The 16064-nt window shown below is 50.4% G+C and overlaps 1 protein-coding gene across 7 annotated transcripts; it reads right to left on the bottom strand.

The window, feature by feature from the left end:
* Positions 1 to 140: 140 nt before the first annotated feature.
* Positions 141 to 15560, bottom strand: ABCD4 (ATP binding cassette subfamily D member 4). 7 transcript variants are annotated; one of them, XM_059475057.1, is made up of 19 exons: positions 15544 to 15560; positions 15175 to 15299; positions 14931 to 15058; positions 14596 to 14735; positions 11359 to 11475; positions 10943 to 11068; positions 10209 to 10259; positions 7526 to 7620; positions 6474 to 6595; positions 5534 to 5625; positions 5261 to 5350; positions 4786 to 4994; positions 4400 to 4491; positions 4179 to 4215; positions 3055 to 3104; positions 2723 to 2775; positions 2293 to 2369; positions 1021 to 1136; positions 141 to 866 (listed from the first exon to the last, which is right to left on the bottom strand). In XM_059475057.1, exons 1-19 carry the CDS (start codon positions 15558 to 15560, stop codon positions 771 to 773), a joined length of 1833 nt encoding a protein of 610 aa, XP_059331040.1. In that variant the 3' UTR covers positions 141 to 770. The 7 variants fall into 7 exon arrangements, 6 of the variants coding, with proteins under 6 accessions (XP_059331040.1, XP_059331044.1, XP_059331045.1 ...); XM_059475061.1 differs by lacking the exon at positions 15544 to 15560 and adding an exon at positions 15388 to 15425; XM_059475062.1 differs by lacking the exon at positions 15544 to 15560 and having other exon boundaries at positions 14659 to 14735; positions 14931 to 15210.
* Between the last annotated feature and the right edge of the window lie 504 nt (positions 15561 to 16064).

A 16064-nucleotide genomic window follows, 5' to 3' on the forward strand; every position in this document is an offset into this window, starting at 1 on the left:
GCATGCAGGATGTTCCAGCCCTGGATAGGGATACTACTCCTACCTCTGCTTTGCTCTTTTTTGAAATAGTCTTGTCCAGGACCACTGCCAATATACAAGCATTTCCTCCAAGCAAACCCCAGAAAGAAAACATGCAACAGTCCAGTTAACAAATATTGATTCTTCTCCGTAAAAACAGTTTGAAAACAGGCCCCAGATTTTAATACAAAAATGTTCCTTTCACCTGTAGTGTGTGTTACAAAGAAAGCAGAGACATGCCCTGTGGTAGCATTCTCATGCCCTTGTCTCCTGCTGGCAAACACAATTCTTGACAGAGCCACAAGGTACATAAATCTGTTCTGCAGAGCTGTGTATCCAAGACAGAGCTCCTCACAAGGCACACAGAGCAGAAAAGGAGGTTGCATTCTAACCTCACACCAATGTATTCCAGACAAAGTGGAGGTTTCTCTGGCTGTTGTTTCTACAAGACCCATGAGGCAGCATCTTCTCTCAGGGCGGCCTAGGAGCTCAGCTCCTTTCTCTTGTGAGTGCCAGGGAGGCAGAAGGAGGTTGGGAGAAGGGTGGCATGGTTGTGTCTACTCTTGGCAGAACTCCACACCATGAGTTCAGACATACTCTGGAGTTCAGACATACTCTGTGTCCATCAGCAAAATCCAGAACTGGTCTTACACTGTTTGACACAGCTGCTGGCTTGGCAGCTCCACATCTGCTACTGAGAGCTCTTCCACACATGTGCAGGTTCTGTGGCTGGCCCGACAAGGGCAAGTTCTTCAGTATCCTTCCTCAGAGGGGAGACGCTTCAATTTCTCACATCGAGTGAGCTCCCATCTTCCCTCCCCATGAAGTTTCAAAATCCAGCTGTGGAACTGCAATTCAACAGCGCATTGAGGGATGTCTCTACAAGGGCACGGTCCACCCCCAGTGAGGTCCTCCAGCCTTAGTCACTCCCCTCTGCTTGCCAGAGACCCTCTCTACCTCAGCACCACGAGGGAGGCATGCAGCACTGCCTCCCTGTCTCACCTTTTCCAGGCTGGGTCTGTGTCCCACACTGATCAGAGTCATGCCCAGCTGAAGGCACATACGGTACAGTTCATGCTCCACCTCTTCTGTCAAGGCGCTGGTGGCTTCATCTAACACTGAAAGAAAAGCCATGAGCCCCACAAATCCTCTCCCAACCAGACATCTCCTGTAGGCAAGAACAGCAACACCCAAGAACATTTCACATATTAACTGGAGCTCACCAAGAGCATCTGCAGAAAGCAAGTGAGGAGAAACCTAAGACTCTGGTATTCTTCTGACACAGCTGGTGTCAGGCAACTAGGAAAGCTGTCTTTCCCCTCAAGTACTTGAATCCATCCAAACCACACCGTTCACCTCATTCCTCTCCCTCAACAGCTGCCCACCACTGCCTCATCCCCATCATGGCAAAAGCCAAGACATGAGCTTCTCCAGGCAGCCCACGTGCTGCAGTGCCAGGCTGAACAGCAGTCAGTGTACTCTTCCAGCACAGACCCTACATGGAGCAGGTAGGATGGCCTGTGGCACCTTCCTGACTATTAAGGGTAAATACTACAGACCTGGAGCAAATAAATTCAAATCATCTCTGCAGCTTTTAGTTTGCCATCCACAGGTTCCTTCTGCCCAGACATCACTTAGCTGTGTCACGGGCTTCAGGGGAAAGAGAGGTACTTACACATAGCTACCTGCTACTGAAACTGGCTCTGTTCACCCACATCCAACCTGGCCCTCATGGCAAGTCCTCCACAGGCTCAAGCCCCCACCAGAGCCTAAGGAACTGGCCCCATTAGCTAATCACAGATGCTTCTGTGGTCTCTCAGGACTGTTTGTCCCACTGCTCCTTGTCTTCTTTTGCCACATCAGGGCTAAATTTTCCATATTGCTCCACAACTGTACAGATGCTCGAGAGCTTCAGATATGACAGCTGCTGCCACACTCCCCAACACATGCACTTCTTTGCATAGCAACTGGTGAGCAGGCTGACAGAGTTCTTCTTCTGGCGCCATTGGACATGGACCATGAACATTAATCACCAGTTCTCCAAGAAGAAAATGTCTTATGTACAGCCTCTTGATTTACCACCATCCGCACAAATAATGAAACATTTCCACATTTCACAAATGAATCCTCTGTGTGCTACGCTGCTAAAATAACAGCCAAGACAAAACATGTTCCTAGCACAAAAGGGATTTCATGAGCTGTCTCTGTACCAGCTTCTCTATACACCAAAGGCCTTGTGGTTTTTTCTCCCCTCTTTTGTAGTCACTCACTCACCTGCGTATTTTGGCTGGAGGTAGAAGAGCCGTGCAAATGAGAGCCTCTGCATCTCCCCTGGGGACAGGATGTCATACCTGCAGCACGGTCAAGATTCAACACCTTCCTCAAGAAACAGAGCTTGTTTGCTGAAAATCTTAAGGCTTCTGATATTGGAGACCAGCAAACAACTGTCCCTGTGTGTCCCTTGTGCCCCCCTACATACTGGGACTGGCTCTGCACCCCTGTAAACGGTCAACTGCCTGCAGAACACCACAGCAGGTGATTGTTGGCACAGATGCTTGGGCCATGAAGGCTTTGCTCATGTATAGTGTCCACATCTCACAGAACACAGATAGACACAGATAAATCCAACAGCAATGTGCATCTGCTTAGAAGTGTTCCCCACTCAGAAATCACCCAAATGCACACAGACAGTGGGCTCCCTTACCAGTTCCAGTCCACCTGTTCATCCAGTCCTCCAGCCCTTGCCAGCAAATCAGTCTACAGAGAGCACAGCAGACTTGTGAACACAGTCCCCAACCCTGCAAGCCTATGGCCCTGAGCATAACCACCCGCTTTTTCCCAGTCTCACTTTCCCAAGCTGAGCTGAAGTTGTACCATATTTCTCCTCCTCTTTCTGTCCCATAGACAACTGTGTCCCAGGCACAATGTCCCCACATAAGTTTAGCACACAATCATGCTGTGCTGCCACAAGAATCATCCCTTCTTCCCTCGCTGGTGGCACCACGAAAGAAGGCAGCAGTGCTATCAGTGACTCACCAGCCCAGCCAGCTCCAGGAATCGCACAATCCTCTCATCATCTGCAGACCCTAGGGAGAAAGCCATGCAGCATAAGGAGAGGCAGTGTGTGCTGGGGCCACTGCTGAATGAAGGAGTTGGTGAGGCAGGAGGGAAGAACTGGAATATCTCCTGAGGCTCAATGTGGTTGACCTGACCACTTAGTTATACCAGATCCTGAGCTTTGGCAGAGATAGCCCCAAAGACTGACCTTCCTTGAAAGTGTCAACTGTGCCTGAGTAGCATACCAGGAAGTAGTTGGGCTCCACAGATACACCTGAGATTTGCCTCAGTTCATGGCCACAGCCAGAACACAAGGATCTAGGCTTCAACTGCCAAGGCCCTGCCCAGTCACTCTCTCAGAGCTGAGACTGCACACTACAAGCAGTGGAGTCATGGGAACAGGGCTCAGGTAAGAGCCAGCAAAAGGACCTTATGTGGAAGAGAAATACCTCAGGGTGAGTCAGCTGTGGAGCAGAACATACACTTGAGCTGGTACAGTTAGCATCTATGGAAGTTGAGAGGAAGGGCTGTGCATCTGCCATGGACCTCTCTGAAGCTGCTGGAGAGCCACAGCAGTAGCTGAGGGCTGTAGTTACTCTCAGCAAGATTGTGACTCCCAAGCTACAGCAGACCACGTGGTCTGGCTTCAGAAAAGGGTAGGGAAGGGAAAGGATCCATATATTCTGACCACAACAATGTGCAAAGCCATGGGACATCATTTTGAAAAAGTGGAAAAGATGGAGGTGGATGGAAAATAAGATTAAGGCAAATACGGCTTGCTGAAAGTCAGACTGTACCAAACAAATCAGATGTATCCCAACAGCAAAATTTATCATGTCTAGCACAGCAGGAAGAGCATGGCCAACTTGTCCTCATTATACTAAGACAGCAAGTTTTTATCCAGTGAGTATGCTCTCTCACAAAAGGAGGGGGACACAGAATTGACCTTAACACACACTAATCATCTAGGGAACACCAGAGCATCAGAAGCAAAATGGATTAATGTTCCTGATGGGTTACAGCAGGGAAGAAGCTGCACTGGGTACAGGACAGTGAGGCACTACCATAGCATTGGTTAATTGCTCTAATGGATTTTCACAAACCTGAAAGTGGATAGATCTCCTTCAGGGGATAGATCACCTGTTTAACAGAGCAAAAGAAACCATGTCAGAGGGAGCTAGACACTGATGCAGTAACATCAGAGATGCAGTAACATGAACTGAGGCACAAGGGAAGGAGCACCCACAGGTATTCTCCCTCTTGCAGGGTTTGCAGGGCATGACCACAGCTGGGAGGCCAGAGCAAAGACAGACCCTGGGCTCACCTGCTCACGCAGGCTTCCATCAGTGAAGAAGGGCCTCTGTGGTAGGAACACCACTCCTCGGGGGCCAAAGCAGGTCAGCATCCTGATGCTCCCTGCACAGAGACACTCATCACATCTGCAGGATCAGGCAGGAACTTCCCACTGCCCCCTGTAGTCCTGTCCCATAAAGTAGTCAACTAGACCCCACAAAAGTGTGTTTGCAACACAGAGCAAAGCAATGACAGCCAGAGAGTGTGACAAGAGATGGGTGGCTCAAAACAGTGTATCAGTGACACATTCACCATGACATGGTGGCACTGGCCTCACAAACTGCCACACTGCCACCTTGCAAACTCAGGGTAGCCTTGGTTGAGAAGAAGATGGCCGAGGCAAGTAGCAGTCCTCACCCCGTGTGCTCTCCCAGAGCCCTCCGAGGACCCTCAGGAGAGAGGTCTTCCCTGTACCAGTGTTTCCCACAATCATCACACTTTGTCCTTGTGAGATCCTGAGGCTCAAGTCCTTGATGAGCAGCTTGCCAGAGGATGGTACTGAGAGTGTCACTTGCTCCAGAAGGAAAGCTGTGTCCCTTGGCACTGGGTCCTCCCCAGAATGGCTGCTGGGCCACCACCAAGACAAAGAACAAGAGATCTGGGGGTAAGTGACCAAGCTGAGATTGGCAAAAATCAGGGACCTAATATCTCCTGTGCCTCTGGCAGTAGCCCTGCCCCACACACCCTGAGAATGACAACTGACAGTGAACACTGCCTGCTCCAACCAAAAGCATGCAACAGACTCTGACACCAAGGGCCACCTCCCTCCCATGGCCACCCCACACTCTGGCATCCAAGCTGCAAGCCAGCCAGTTGCTGAGAGGCAACTCACCTGTCCAAATCCCAGCTGGTTTTGGCTTCTGAGTAGTTACCATTTTCTTTTCTGCCAAGGCTCAGCAAGGTCTCCTGTAGTTCACCAATCCTAGACATACAAGAGGTTGCATGAAAGCCAGGGACAATTCCAGCAGCCTCCTCACAATATCCAAACTTGCCCATGCTTGCACACAAACAACAGGTTTTTTGGGTTTTTTTTTATTACAGACTTGGGCAGAGTCTTGTTCTGCACTGCCCTTTCCTCCAGAGATGTGCCCACAGATAAGCTCACCTGTGTGTGTAGCCAGCTACATCAGTAACAGTGCTGGAGAGATCTATGAGCTGGCTGAAGCAGCCAATGAGGTAGATGGAAACAAAGGCATTCTGGGGAGAAATCACATGGCAGAGTAAGGGTTAGAGCTGAGCTGGGGCCCTGACCCTTATTCCACGACTGCAAAGAGGCAGCCAAGGAGCCCACACATTTGGCCACATCAGCTGTCTCAGGAGGACGAATGAGGAGTGGTGAAGTCACACAGGACAGTGGGAGTGAAGATGACCACATTTGAAAGAAGCAGGGCTTCCCTGCTCAGTGCAGCAGTTTCTGCCAGATAGACACGTGTCCTGTCACCCAGGGATGGTGTTTGCAGAGTGCCTGATGGCCTGCCTAGGGCCCAGCACGCTTGCCCAAGTCACACAGATCCACACCACCAGCCCTGCCTCAGCACCGTATATGGCTCAGAGCAGGGTGTCTCAGCCTGCAGTGCCCACTTAGCTATTTTTAGCTCTGCATTCTCTATCACAAGCCAGCTTTGAGTATCCATAAAGAGTCAGGTCAGGAAGGTGAATGCAAGCCAGCTCAGCCTCACTGGGGGCAAGGCTCACCACAGGCAGTAGCCCAGGGCATAACCCAGATTCACAGCACTGCACAGGCCCCATCTCCACCTGCACTGCTGGAAACCAGAGGCTTTCTGACCTCCTGGGTTTTTTTAGACACTGAGGTCAGAGCCAGGAAACACGTAAATGTGTCCTTGACAGTTCTCACACCCAAGTTAATCACCTACCAGCTGCCTACAAGCTCCTGTTTCCATAACACTGTGAGCTGGGACAGTCTAACCTGAAGATCAAGTGCTGCAGGTTATCCAGTCCCAGGGCCACCAGCACCACATGAAACCTCCATCCTCAGTGCCTGCTCACCCTCCACAATGGGGTCACAGAGATTACCCTTAGCTCACCTTGCTGACAAGGGCACTGAGCTCTGTTGGACTCAGGTCGCCGTAGACACCAGAAAAGATGGGAATGGCAATGACCACGTAGCTCAGGATGCTGCCCAAGTAATCAAAGGTGTTGATCCCAACTGGGCACAAGCACATTGAAAGAAGACAGTGAGTTAAAGTTGAAACCTCTGTCCCAGTCAGGCCCATGTGCTGACCCTGAGCCCCGTCAGAGAAAGAACCGTGTTCTTGCCTTGGCTCTTTATGATGAACCAGAGTAGAAAAACCTATTTTGCAGGATAGCACAAGCACCAGGGTGAAAATGCATTTGCCAAGCAAAGAGCACTCTGGGGCAGGCCCCTGAGCAGCGAATCATCATCCAGACACACAGCTCAGGGACTACTGTGGGGCAAAAGGCACTTTGCCTGCTTGTTGCTATGCTTCAGGGGCCTGACTGATTCACAGTAAACAGGAGGGAAGGGCAAAAAGGAAGCTCTGGGGTAAGACAGTTTGCCATGAAGTGTGTCTTGGGAGCACACAGGCAGAAAAACAAAAGATTCCAAATTCCCACAGACACTTCTGTTCAGAGTTCTCCCTTCATTACACTGCCCAGAAGCTTGCTGTTCTGCTGAGATCAGGAAGAGCTGTCTTTATAGGAGTAATTTAAAGAAAAAACTCAGTAAAAAAGGGAAAAGGAATATTTTCAGGGAACAGCTATGCTTAAGGGACAGGTTCTATAGGAAAGTTTCCAAGCTCCCAACAACATATAGAGTGCCCAAAGCTCAAGCCCTTCCCTCTTTTCTTGGCGTGTGAACACCTGCACCACAAAAAAGCCAGATTCTGGGTCCTCCACAACTTTGCCTCTTTATGAGGCTTTTACACAACAGGATTCCTCTTTAGCACTGCAGGAGGCACCCTCTGTTCACCCTCAGGGCTTTCATAGAGCAGCAAAAGGCAGAAGAAGAAAACACATCACCCACCCAACTGCTCTACCAGTAGAGTTTCCCAGTGTGTGGGCCACCAGAATAGTTACCACACATCCCACTTCCCCCCCCCGCAGTGTGCCCACTCACTGTATAGCCACAGCTCCTTCCCTATCAGCTCTCTCTGGGTCTTCAGCAGGCTCTGCAGCCTCCGGTTTGTGCGCATGTGCTCCACTCGCCCAGCCCTGTAAAAGCAACATTGCAACATGCCAGACATCCTAGGACCTTGGGCTTTAAAACTGAAGCTTTGAACGGGCCTGGCACCTTTGCCTCTGACTAACAAACTCTTTACTGACCAGGAACTGAACAGCCAGGACTGTGTTCCTGAAGGGTATCATCACGGAACTCTGGTTGAAGCAAGCAGTCCTACAAATCTCTCCCAGAGCCCATGGCTGCTGCTGTTGCAGCAGGAGCAGGTAAAGCCAGGCCAGACACTGTCAGAAGGCTCCAGCCTAAAGCACTGTACACCCAAGGTCAAACACAGTTCCCAAATACAGCCTGGCTGGAAAAGAGGCATGGCACTGCTACACAGCTGAATCCAGACAGGAGAGGGCAGAGGAGAGTCCAAGGGGTGATCATCAGCTCACATGGCCTGCATGGCCAGCAGCTTTAGCCCACCTCTTCCCATTTCCCACTCCACAGGAATGGGACAAAGGCAAGTCCTGAGCAGTGCTACCCCTAGTATGGGTACCCCAGCTCCACAACTTCCCCTTTCCCAGGGCTATCTCCATCAGGTCTCCTACCTCACATGTTAGAGGTGATACTCCAGTGGCCAGGCTGAGCCAGGAGCAAGGAGGCATCTCCTAAACCACCACCTTCAAGCAAGTGTGACAGCTCCTGCTGCTGCTCTGCAAGGCCCGGGCTGCCCTCAGGTGGCAAAATGCAGAGAGCGCTCCACGTCTCATTCCAGTCACCCACTTGCCATAGCACCTATTGCCCCTGACATCCAACACAGGCTTGTGTCCACTACTCACGATCTATGCAACAAGGGGGTCACTAGGGCCCAAGAAGATAAGGCCAGAAGAGGCACAAAAACATCCAAAATAAGATTTTTGAGGTCTCATTTCTAAAGATTCTCAGTTCATAGAAAAATACATTTTTGTTCTCAAAAATGCACCTGGTTAGAATTCAGTTTGGCTTTACTGCCTTACAGCACATCTCAGGTAACTACTGAGCTGCAGTGTTTACTTTCCATGTATTAGGAAAAGAGAAAGGCTTGGATACAAGGAATTAAAGGTGAGAAAGGAACCAGGGACCTTTGTTTTAGAGCTATTATTCTGTTGCAGATGAGGAGAGATTGCTGTACTGGTTTCCTCTTTTCCTCCCATTCATTTCACTTTTAAAGCAAGTTTGCCAAGGACTTAGTAACAAAAGAAGTAAAAAGGTGGCAGTGCTCTGCTTCTGTTTCTTCCTTTACCAAAGCAACGTTTAGGCAGTCTTAAGAAGACAAGATCACAAACTAGAGAAGTTGAGCAATCAAAACCAGCCACTCACCATATGCTCCTCCTCTTGCAGGATTCTAGGAATGCAACCTTTTAAAAAATTCCTTTATTTTTAATTATGATGTATACCATGAAAATGCCTGGTTGTGTGCAACACACCTAAGTTCTAGTTGCACACAAAATGACACTTTTCTACTAAAACATTGTACTGAACCAAAACATTCTGTTTTCTGGTATAATAATCCACTTTTCATTTTCTACTTAGTAATAGAATTAAAAAAAAAAAATCAAAATTGTGAGGGAAAGTACTGCATCTTAAATAAGGGCATGTAATTACAGTATATTTTTCATTACAAAAATTATCATCAACCAGTAAGAATCAGAGTACAAAGAAATAACTCAAGACTTGCCAGTGCAAACCAAGATTGATTTTGGTTATTTAAATGAGTTTCATGCCTGTCAATGTAAGTTGTTATGAAATCAGTGATTTTGAATGAAACCACTGTGAGGACAGCAGCACAACACTTGAAATGCTCACTCAATATAGCATGAAGGAGCCAAATACAGATCATGGGCAGGGAAGACCAGAGAGAGGACATGTGCTACAATTCCTGGAAGAAGTGCAATTTCACAATGTATAGGGCAAAGCCAGACTCATGACAAGAGAGCAGCAACAACCTCCTGCCACCCCAACACAAGCTACACCAAATTCATGCCTCTTTTCCTGCTGAACCAAGCAGCAGCTCAACAGGCTTCAGGGCATCACTAAATGGGGGAGGTGCTGCTGGGCTCCTGATTGTGTGCTCAGCTCTGGGGTGAATGGCATTGAGAAAATTCAGAGTGCCAGTACAGCATATGGAGGATGAGGGCACAGACTGAGCAAGAGGAGCAAAGCAGAGCTGAGGTGGCCAAGGAGCAGCTAGCACACCCACAGAAGACATGCAGGCAAGCAGCAGCAGGATGGGGCCAGAAGCAACATGCAACAATTCCTCAGCAGAACCAGATGCAATCAGACTTTGAGCAATCTTCCAGGTAAGGACCAAACAAAACATCAGTAATGATCTCTAAGCCAGCACCAAATCTGTATCTGCCTCTGAGGATGTTAGAAGGGAGGCAAAGGAAAGATAGCTGTCTCCAGTTGCTGTGGATTATTTCTGCATATGATGCACAGAATACAAAGAACCGAGTGTCAGGGCTGTATGATGCTGCAGTGGAAGGGATAGAAAGCTGCAGCAACAGAACTTGGGCTCCTTTGGGATATGTGAACACAACAAGGACACTCTGAACTGGGACAATCCTTTTGAGGATACAAAGAAATTAACACTACTAACCTGTAGAAAGCAGCTGGTTCTGCATTGACACGAATCTGCATGTGCTTGAACCTGTACAACCAAAAAAACATAACTGTGCACAAATGCTCAGTGAATTATGTAGCCAAAACCATTCCTAGAGGAAACTTATCTTGCATGTTAGAGCAGTGATCTGAGGCATCTCTTGACAGAAATATTCAACGGGCTCAGAAAGGCACCAGAGACCAAGGCTTAACATGAGGTGCCATCATTTCGGGCTAGCTCAGTGGTACATTTGCTTGATATCCTGCTCTCTCTGCACATCTTCTTAGCCCTTGGGCTTACTCTTTGCTGCTAGTCCAGCATCTCCACCATACAAAATCACCACAGCCAACTTCCCTGGGCTGGGTTCCCTGGGCCACAACAGCTTATGCTGCTGTCCCTGGATGCCTTGAACCCCAGGGAAAAGTACAAAGTCCCTGCTGCACACAGAGCCAACCCTGCAAGCAAGGGGGAGGAGGGGAGTTGCAGAGCATATGGAAAGACTGGTTGAGACTGAACCAAGGGCATTGCCTGCCATGACACAAGGCTGTGAGTGGTTGGCAGGGGCTCAGTACACTGACTCTGAGGCACCATTGCACAGGCAGCCTTCTCTGAGAGTGGGGAAAGTCACAGACAAGAGAATTAGCTACATACACAGCCCTGAACGGGACAAAAAAGCAGCTTTCACAGGAGCTGCCAAGGGGCAGTGAAAACAGAGCTCTGCTGGGACTCACCTGAAATCTCCCTCCAGTTTTTCCTGCTGCACAAGTTTAGACACAATTGGGCTCATCAACACTTTGTTAATCATCGTCCCAATGATGAAATACCCAAAGATGCTCACCGGGCCTAGCCAGCCTGTGCTACAGAGGAGAAACAGAAGTCAGCCAATAATCCAAGCAAAAGGACACTCCTGCACCATTAGGCTCAAGCAATCAGAGCCCTCAGCTGGCACCTCTCTTGGCTTTCACAGCAGAAGTCTGGGGCCAACATTGCACATCCCAGCATCCCCAAGGCAGAGTTCTCCTTGGAGTATAGAGACCACTCACCCATGTGTACAAATATCCATTTGGGGAGTTATAATATGGGTAGCAGGCTCCAAAAACAGAACACAGAAAAGAGGTGTGCAAGCAGGGCCAGGATACATCCTTACCTGTGAAAGCACTGGTATGTGTAGTAGGCCAGTGTGAAGGGTGAGATGACGAGCTTGCTGGCCATGGAGCTGAGCTGCCTGCAGAACCTCTCCACATCCTGGCTGATGCGCTGGTCCCTGCTCAACACAAAGAGCCATTGGCACCATTACAGCCCAGAAGCAAGAACCAGTACTAAACCCCTAACAGGGCACAAAGCAGGCTGTTTCAGTGCATGAACATGGGACAGGCAGCAGGTGAACAACCTTACCTGGGAAGGATCTGCAGATTCCCCACAGGAGACCGTTTTCATGACCCAGCAGGACCCGCCAAAGGGCCTTCATGGCACCCAGGAAGAACAACCCTTGCCATTGCTTTCAACCTGGTCCTTGTATTTATCCCTTGTTCCACTTTCAACATTGTTCAACACTTGTGCTGAAGGTCTCTGCATCATTGTCCTTTACTCCTCTCCTGGAACAACCCCCATACTATGAGAAACTACTGACTCTCCCTCCAACCTTCAGTACTGGACTGAGATGCCGTCAGACCCACCAGGACAGGCCAGAGCACAGGCCAGGCTTTCACCAGCTACTGGATATTTGCAAACACCTCAATCAAAGCTACCCTTTCACAAGAGCCAATCCCTTGGCTCTGCATGGAGTGCCTCTGGTTCCTTTGTTGCAAAGAAGGAAGTGCTCCCACCTACCCTAGCCCACAAGAGCAGGAAGCAGCACACCAAGCCTTCTCACCTCACTAGCAGCAGCACATGGGTGACAAACCCTCAAGTCCCATCTATCCCACTGCTGAGCAGGAGCTGCACTTGGGACAACTAGGAAGAATTTCAGTGTATTTACTCCTCAGCACCTCATCTGTCCAGAGCACATGGATGAAGTCTTCAGTCTGCTGTGCTAAGCTCCAGTGGAAAGGGCATAATGTAATGCTGGAGTTCAGAATGAAGAGCAAGGATGGACTCTTGGATAGTCTCAGTGCAGATACTGCCACAAAGGCACTCATCTTTAAACACTTTTGCAGTTCTGGAACAGCAATGGATTTAATTCTGGGACAGCTCTCACCCTGACTGACCTCTCAAGTCATCATTTTTCCTTCTCCTCAGACTGTAATATTCCCACAAAACTGTAACTTAAATTGTGCTAGAGTCTCATCCAATGATATTGCTTTTTACAAGTTATTAAGTAACATGTAATGAAAATACATGAAAGTATCAACTCAAATGCAGGTGCTGTATGTGCTTGTATGCCACTCAGAACCTGCTCTTCATTCCTTCAAAGTGGGTGACTCCATGCATTTAACACTCAGTTTGGTTTGCACTGCATAATGGGAGGTCTCTCTTGCTCTGGTTTGTTCTCTAAGTACCTGTTACAGGGAAAAAGCTCTCATCAAGGAATTGCAAGATGAAGAGAATTTTGGCAGTGGCACCAAAACCACACTAAACAGTAAGACTGAAAGTTGGAGCAGAAGCAAGGTGTAATGAGACATACTCCACAGTAATCCCACACATTTGGTCTGCAAAGGCCATGAGAGCTGTCTCTTGCTGCAGGGCACACTGACCCAGTTGTCTCCTACATTTCACTGCACAATGTGAACATGTTCCCTAGTTAAAAATAAACCTGAGCAGAATAATCATGTGGTGAGGGGGCCTCTGTCCTTCCCTTCCACTTGTGCCCCCAAAGAAAAAGACAGGCATGCAGGAGCTTCTGGCTTCACTGTGCTGCATGCCCTGGTGACAAACATGTTTTTTTAACCTCTCCCTTTAACTCCATGCCATTGAAAACACTATCAGAAATGAACATTTAACGATATTGGGAGTAAACAAAACAGCAATCTGGAAGTGCATCAGCTTGATAATGATGACCTACTGCCCAACGTGTGGAGCTGTTTGACCCAAGCTGAACCTCTCTCTTTGCTTGCTGCTCCCCCTTAGATACCCAGCATGTTTTCTTGCAGCAGCCACACAAACCACCCTGCTCTGCAATGAAGGAGCAAGGACAGGCAGCAGAACTGCAGAAGCTGCTTCAGTTTCTTGAAGTTTCTGCTATTAGCAAGAGTTAGGAGTTTCTGCAAGACAGCAATTTTTTCCCTGGACATGGTCTCCTCTTGCCATCAACATGAGATATGTCACCAATGCAGTCACTAGATCAGAGGCGCCCACTCCAGCAGAGGAGAGTTTGGAGTCTCAAAACAATGGTATAACAACACATTATTTGGAAAACATTCCCCTTTGATTTCTAGTTTTTCAGCTAGTATTTAATAATAACAAATTTAAATTCTGGAGGGGGAAGAAACAGGGACATTCTACACTGAGATTAGCTCAGCTGGTTAAAGCATGGTGCTAATAATGCCACAGGTTCAATCCTGTGTGGACTACTCAGTTAAAGAGTTGGACTCAATGATCCATGTGGGTCCACTCCAACTAAGAGTATTTTGTGATTCTGTGACCTCTCACATGGTGTCTAACATAGAATTTTTAGCTTCTCACAGTGTGCAACGATGACAGCAGGGCCCTGTGTGTGAGGACAAACTGGAAGGCCAAGGTCCAAACACAGCTGTGAGGAAGGGCATTCGACCTTTGCAGCACAGCCCAGGCAGATCAACAGCTCTGCAGTAAGCAGTGCACAAAGCAAACTGGAGAGAGACCTCTTGGGGGTGGGTCTGGGATCCACAAGGAGACTGAATGCTCCTCCTCTTATATTTCAAGTCACCACTGTCACTTCCTTCCTAGGAACAGGAAAGGGAAATGCAGCCCTCATACAGTGCAAAACAAAGCCCTTCCTGGATTTGGCTCCCATGGGTTATCAAACCACAAAAATACAACTGAACTGTGCTCAGCTGCAGATCCTGGTGTTTGAAGTTCAAACAGAACAGGGAGTGTCCTAATGCACCAGTGGTGTGAAAGAAAGGAGAGGCACTGCTCACTCCAACCTTTGCAACATCACACAGTGTCAAGGGTTGAGTTTGCAGACAGCATGTTTTATAGCAGCACTAGATAGAGCCCTGTTCCAATGGGCATCCCCTTTCCTTGCAGCTGAGACATCCCGCCCCTAAAACTGGCAGTCACAGGAATTCCCAGCAATAGGTATCACCTCCCACCAGGGTAGAAGAGGGTGCCTAGATTTGTGCCTGGATGGTAAAAGCTTCTAGGGCTCAAGCCCCTACCCAGAGACAAAGAGAAGTCGGGAAAAGGTGCGCAGCAGCCCAGGAGATGCCAAGCAAGATACTGAAAGAAGCTGCCAGCAGCCTACGGGTTATCGATGTCTTCACGCAGCACGAGCAGGTTGTAGTAGACCTGGCCTTGGAAGTAGCACCTGTGGAGGTATTCAGTGAGGGATTTCCTCCAGTTCACATACATCATGTTGCAGATAAACTGGTCGAAACTTTTTAGCTGGAACAAGGGCAAAGAGATGGATGGGAAGAGATAAGTGAGAACAAACATTTTTCCAAAATGAAATAAAAACCAGCAGTTTGTACTAGTGACCCAGCGTATGGGCAGACTTGAATCCTTTCTGACCAAGATCATGCCAGGCACCATGGGCAGCTTTCTCTTCCTCTCCCAAGACACACGAGCCTCTGCTCTTACCGTGGAGTTCACAATGATCAGGGTCACAGCAACAGCAGTCAATGTTTTGAATCCGGAGAAGTCCTTGTTCCCTAGGACCTCATAGTACTGGCTGGGGATGACGCCGACCTGGTAAATAACCAGCTGCTCTGGAGAAGAAAGGCAAGCAGGGGAAGGAACTGATGGACTGCGGTGACAAGGCAGAGTGAGGACCACAGGGAGCAGACGTGGAGTGCAGCCCCCCATCCCCGCCACCCGGGCTCACCCAGCAAGGCGACACCGAGCAGCGTCAGGAACATGAGGACGCTCGGGGAGGGCCACCCGGGAAAGAGCACAGCCAGGAGCCGCAGGAACCGCCGCAGGAACAGCCCGTCCAGCCGGGAGCCAGCCCTGCAACGGCGGGAGAAGCGGGGGGTGGCAGTGAGCTCGGGGGTCCCACCCCAGCTCCCCTCCGCGGCCCGGCCCGCTCCGTCCTCACCGCCCGCGGGCCCCGGCGCGCCCCGCGCTGCTGCTGCCCCCCGCCATCGGCGCCCTCCGGACCTGACCGGCCCGGCCCGGCCCGGCCCGGCACGGCACGGCACGGCCCGGCAGGCCAGACCCGCCCCCGCGGGCGCTTTTCATGAATATTCATCACCTCTCCTCGCCCTGCATCCGCCCCGCCGGGGGCCACCGCCGCTGCCGCCGCTTCCGCGTGCGGCGTCACCACAGAGCTCCCGCCCAGCGCCGCCTCTCCCCCGCGGCCCAGCGGCACAGCGCCCCCTGGCGGCGCCGGGCGGGTGTGCTGCTGAGCACACAGCGGAGCCGCGCGGGCCGGCCATCCCGGCGGGCCGGCCATCCCGGCGGGCCGGCCATCCCGGCGGGCCGGCCATCCCGGCGGGCCGGCCATCCCGGCGGGCCGGCCATCCCGGCGGGCCGGCCATCCCGGCGGGCCGGCCATCCCGGCGGGCCGGCCATCCCGGCGGGCCGGCCATCCCGGCGGGCCGGCCATCCCGGCCCGGTGGGCGTGCTTGTGTTCCTCACCTCTGGCCCCCGCCTGTTCACAGAGCCGGACCGTGGTGCCGGGCAGGTTCCGGGGCCGAGCCGCAGCCGCAGCGCCGCAGAACCGGGCACAAACGCCTCTCTTGAGGAAGGAGCTGGACAGGCACGAACTGATCC

Source organism: Ammospiza nelsoni, chromosome 6 (assembly GCF_027579445.1).
Source record: "Ammospiza nelsoni isolate bAmmNel1 chromosome 6, bAmmNel1.pri, whole genome shotgun sequence".
Classification (NCBI taxonomy): domain Eukaryota; kingdom Metazoa; phylum Chordata; class Aves; order Passeriformes; family Passerellidae; genus Ammospiza; species Ammospiza nelsoni.

Coding starts and splice junctions, on each gene's coding strand:
- ABCD4 (XM_059475057.1), bottom strand. Junction 14,736..14,930: donor TGATCATTGTGAACTCCACG/GTAAGAGCAGAG, acceptor CCCTTGTTCCAG/CTAAAAAGTTTCGACCAGTT. Junction 7,621..10,208: donor GAACCAGCTGCTTTCTACAG/GTTAGTAGTGTT, acceptor TTGCTTTTACAG/GGCTGGGCGAGTGGAGCACA.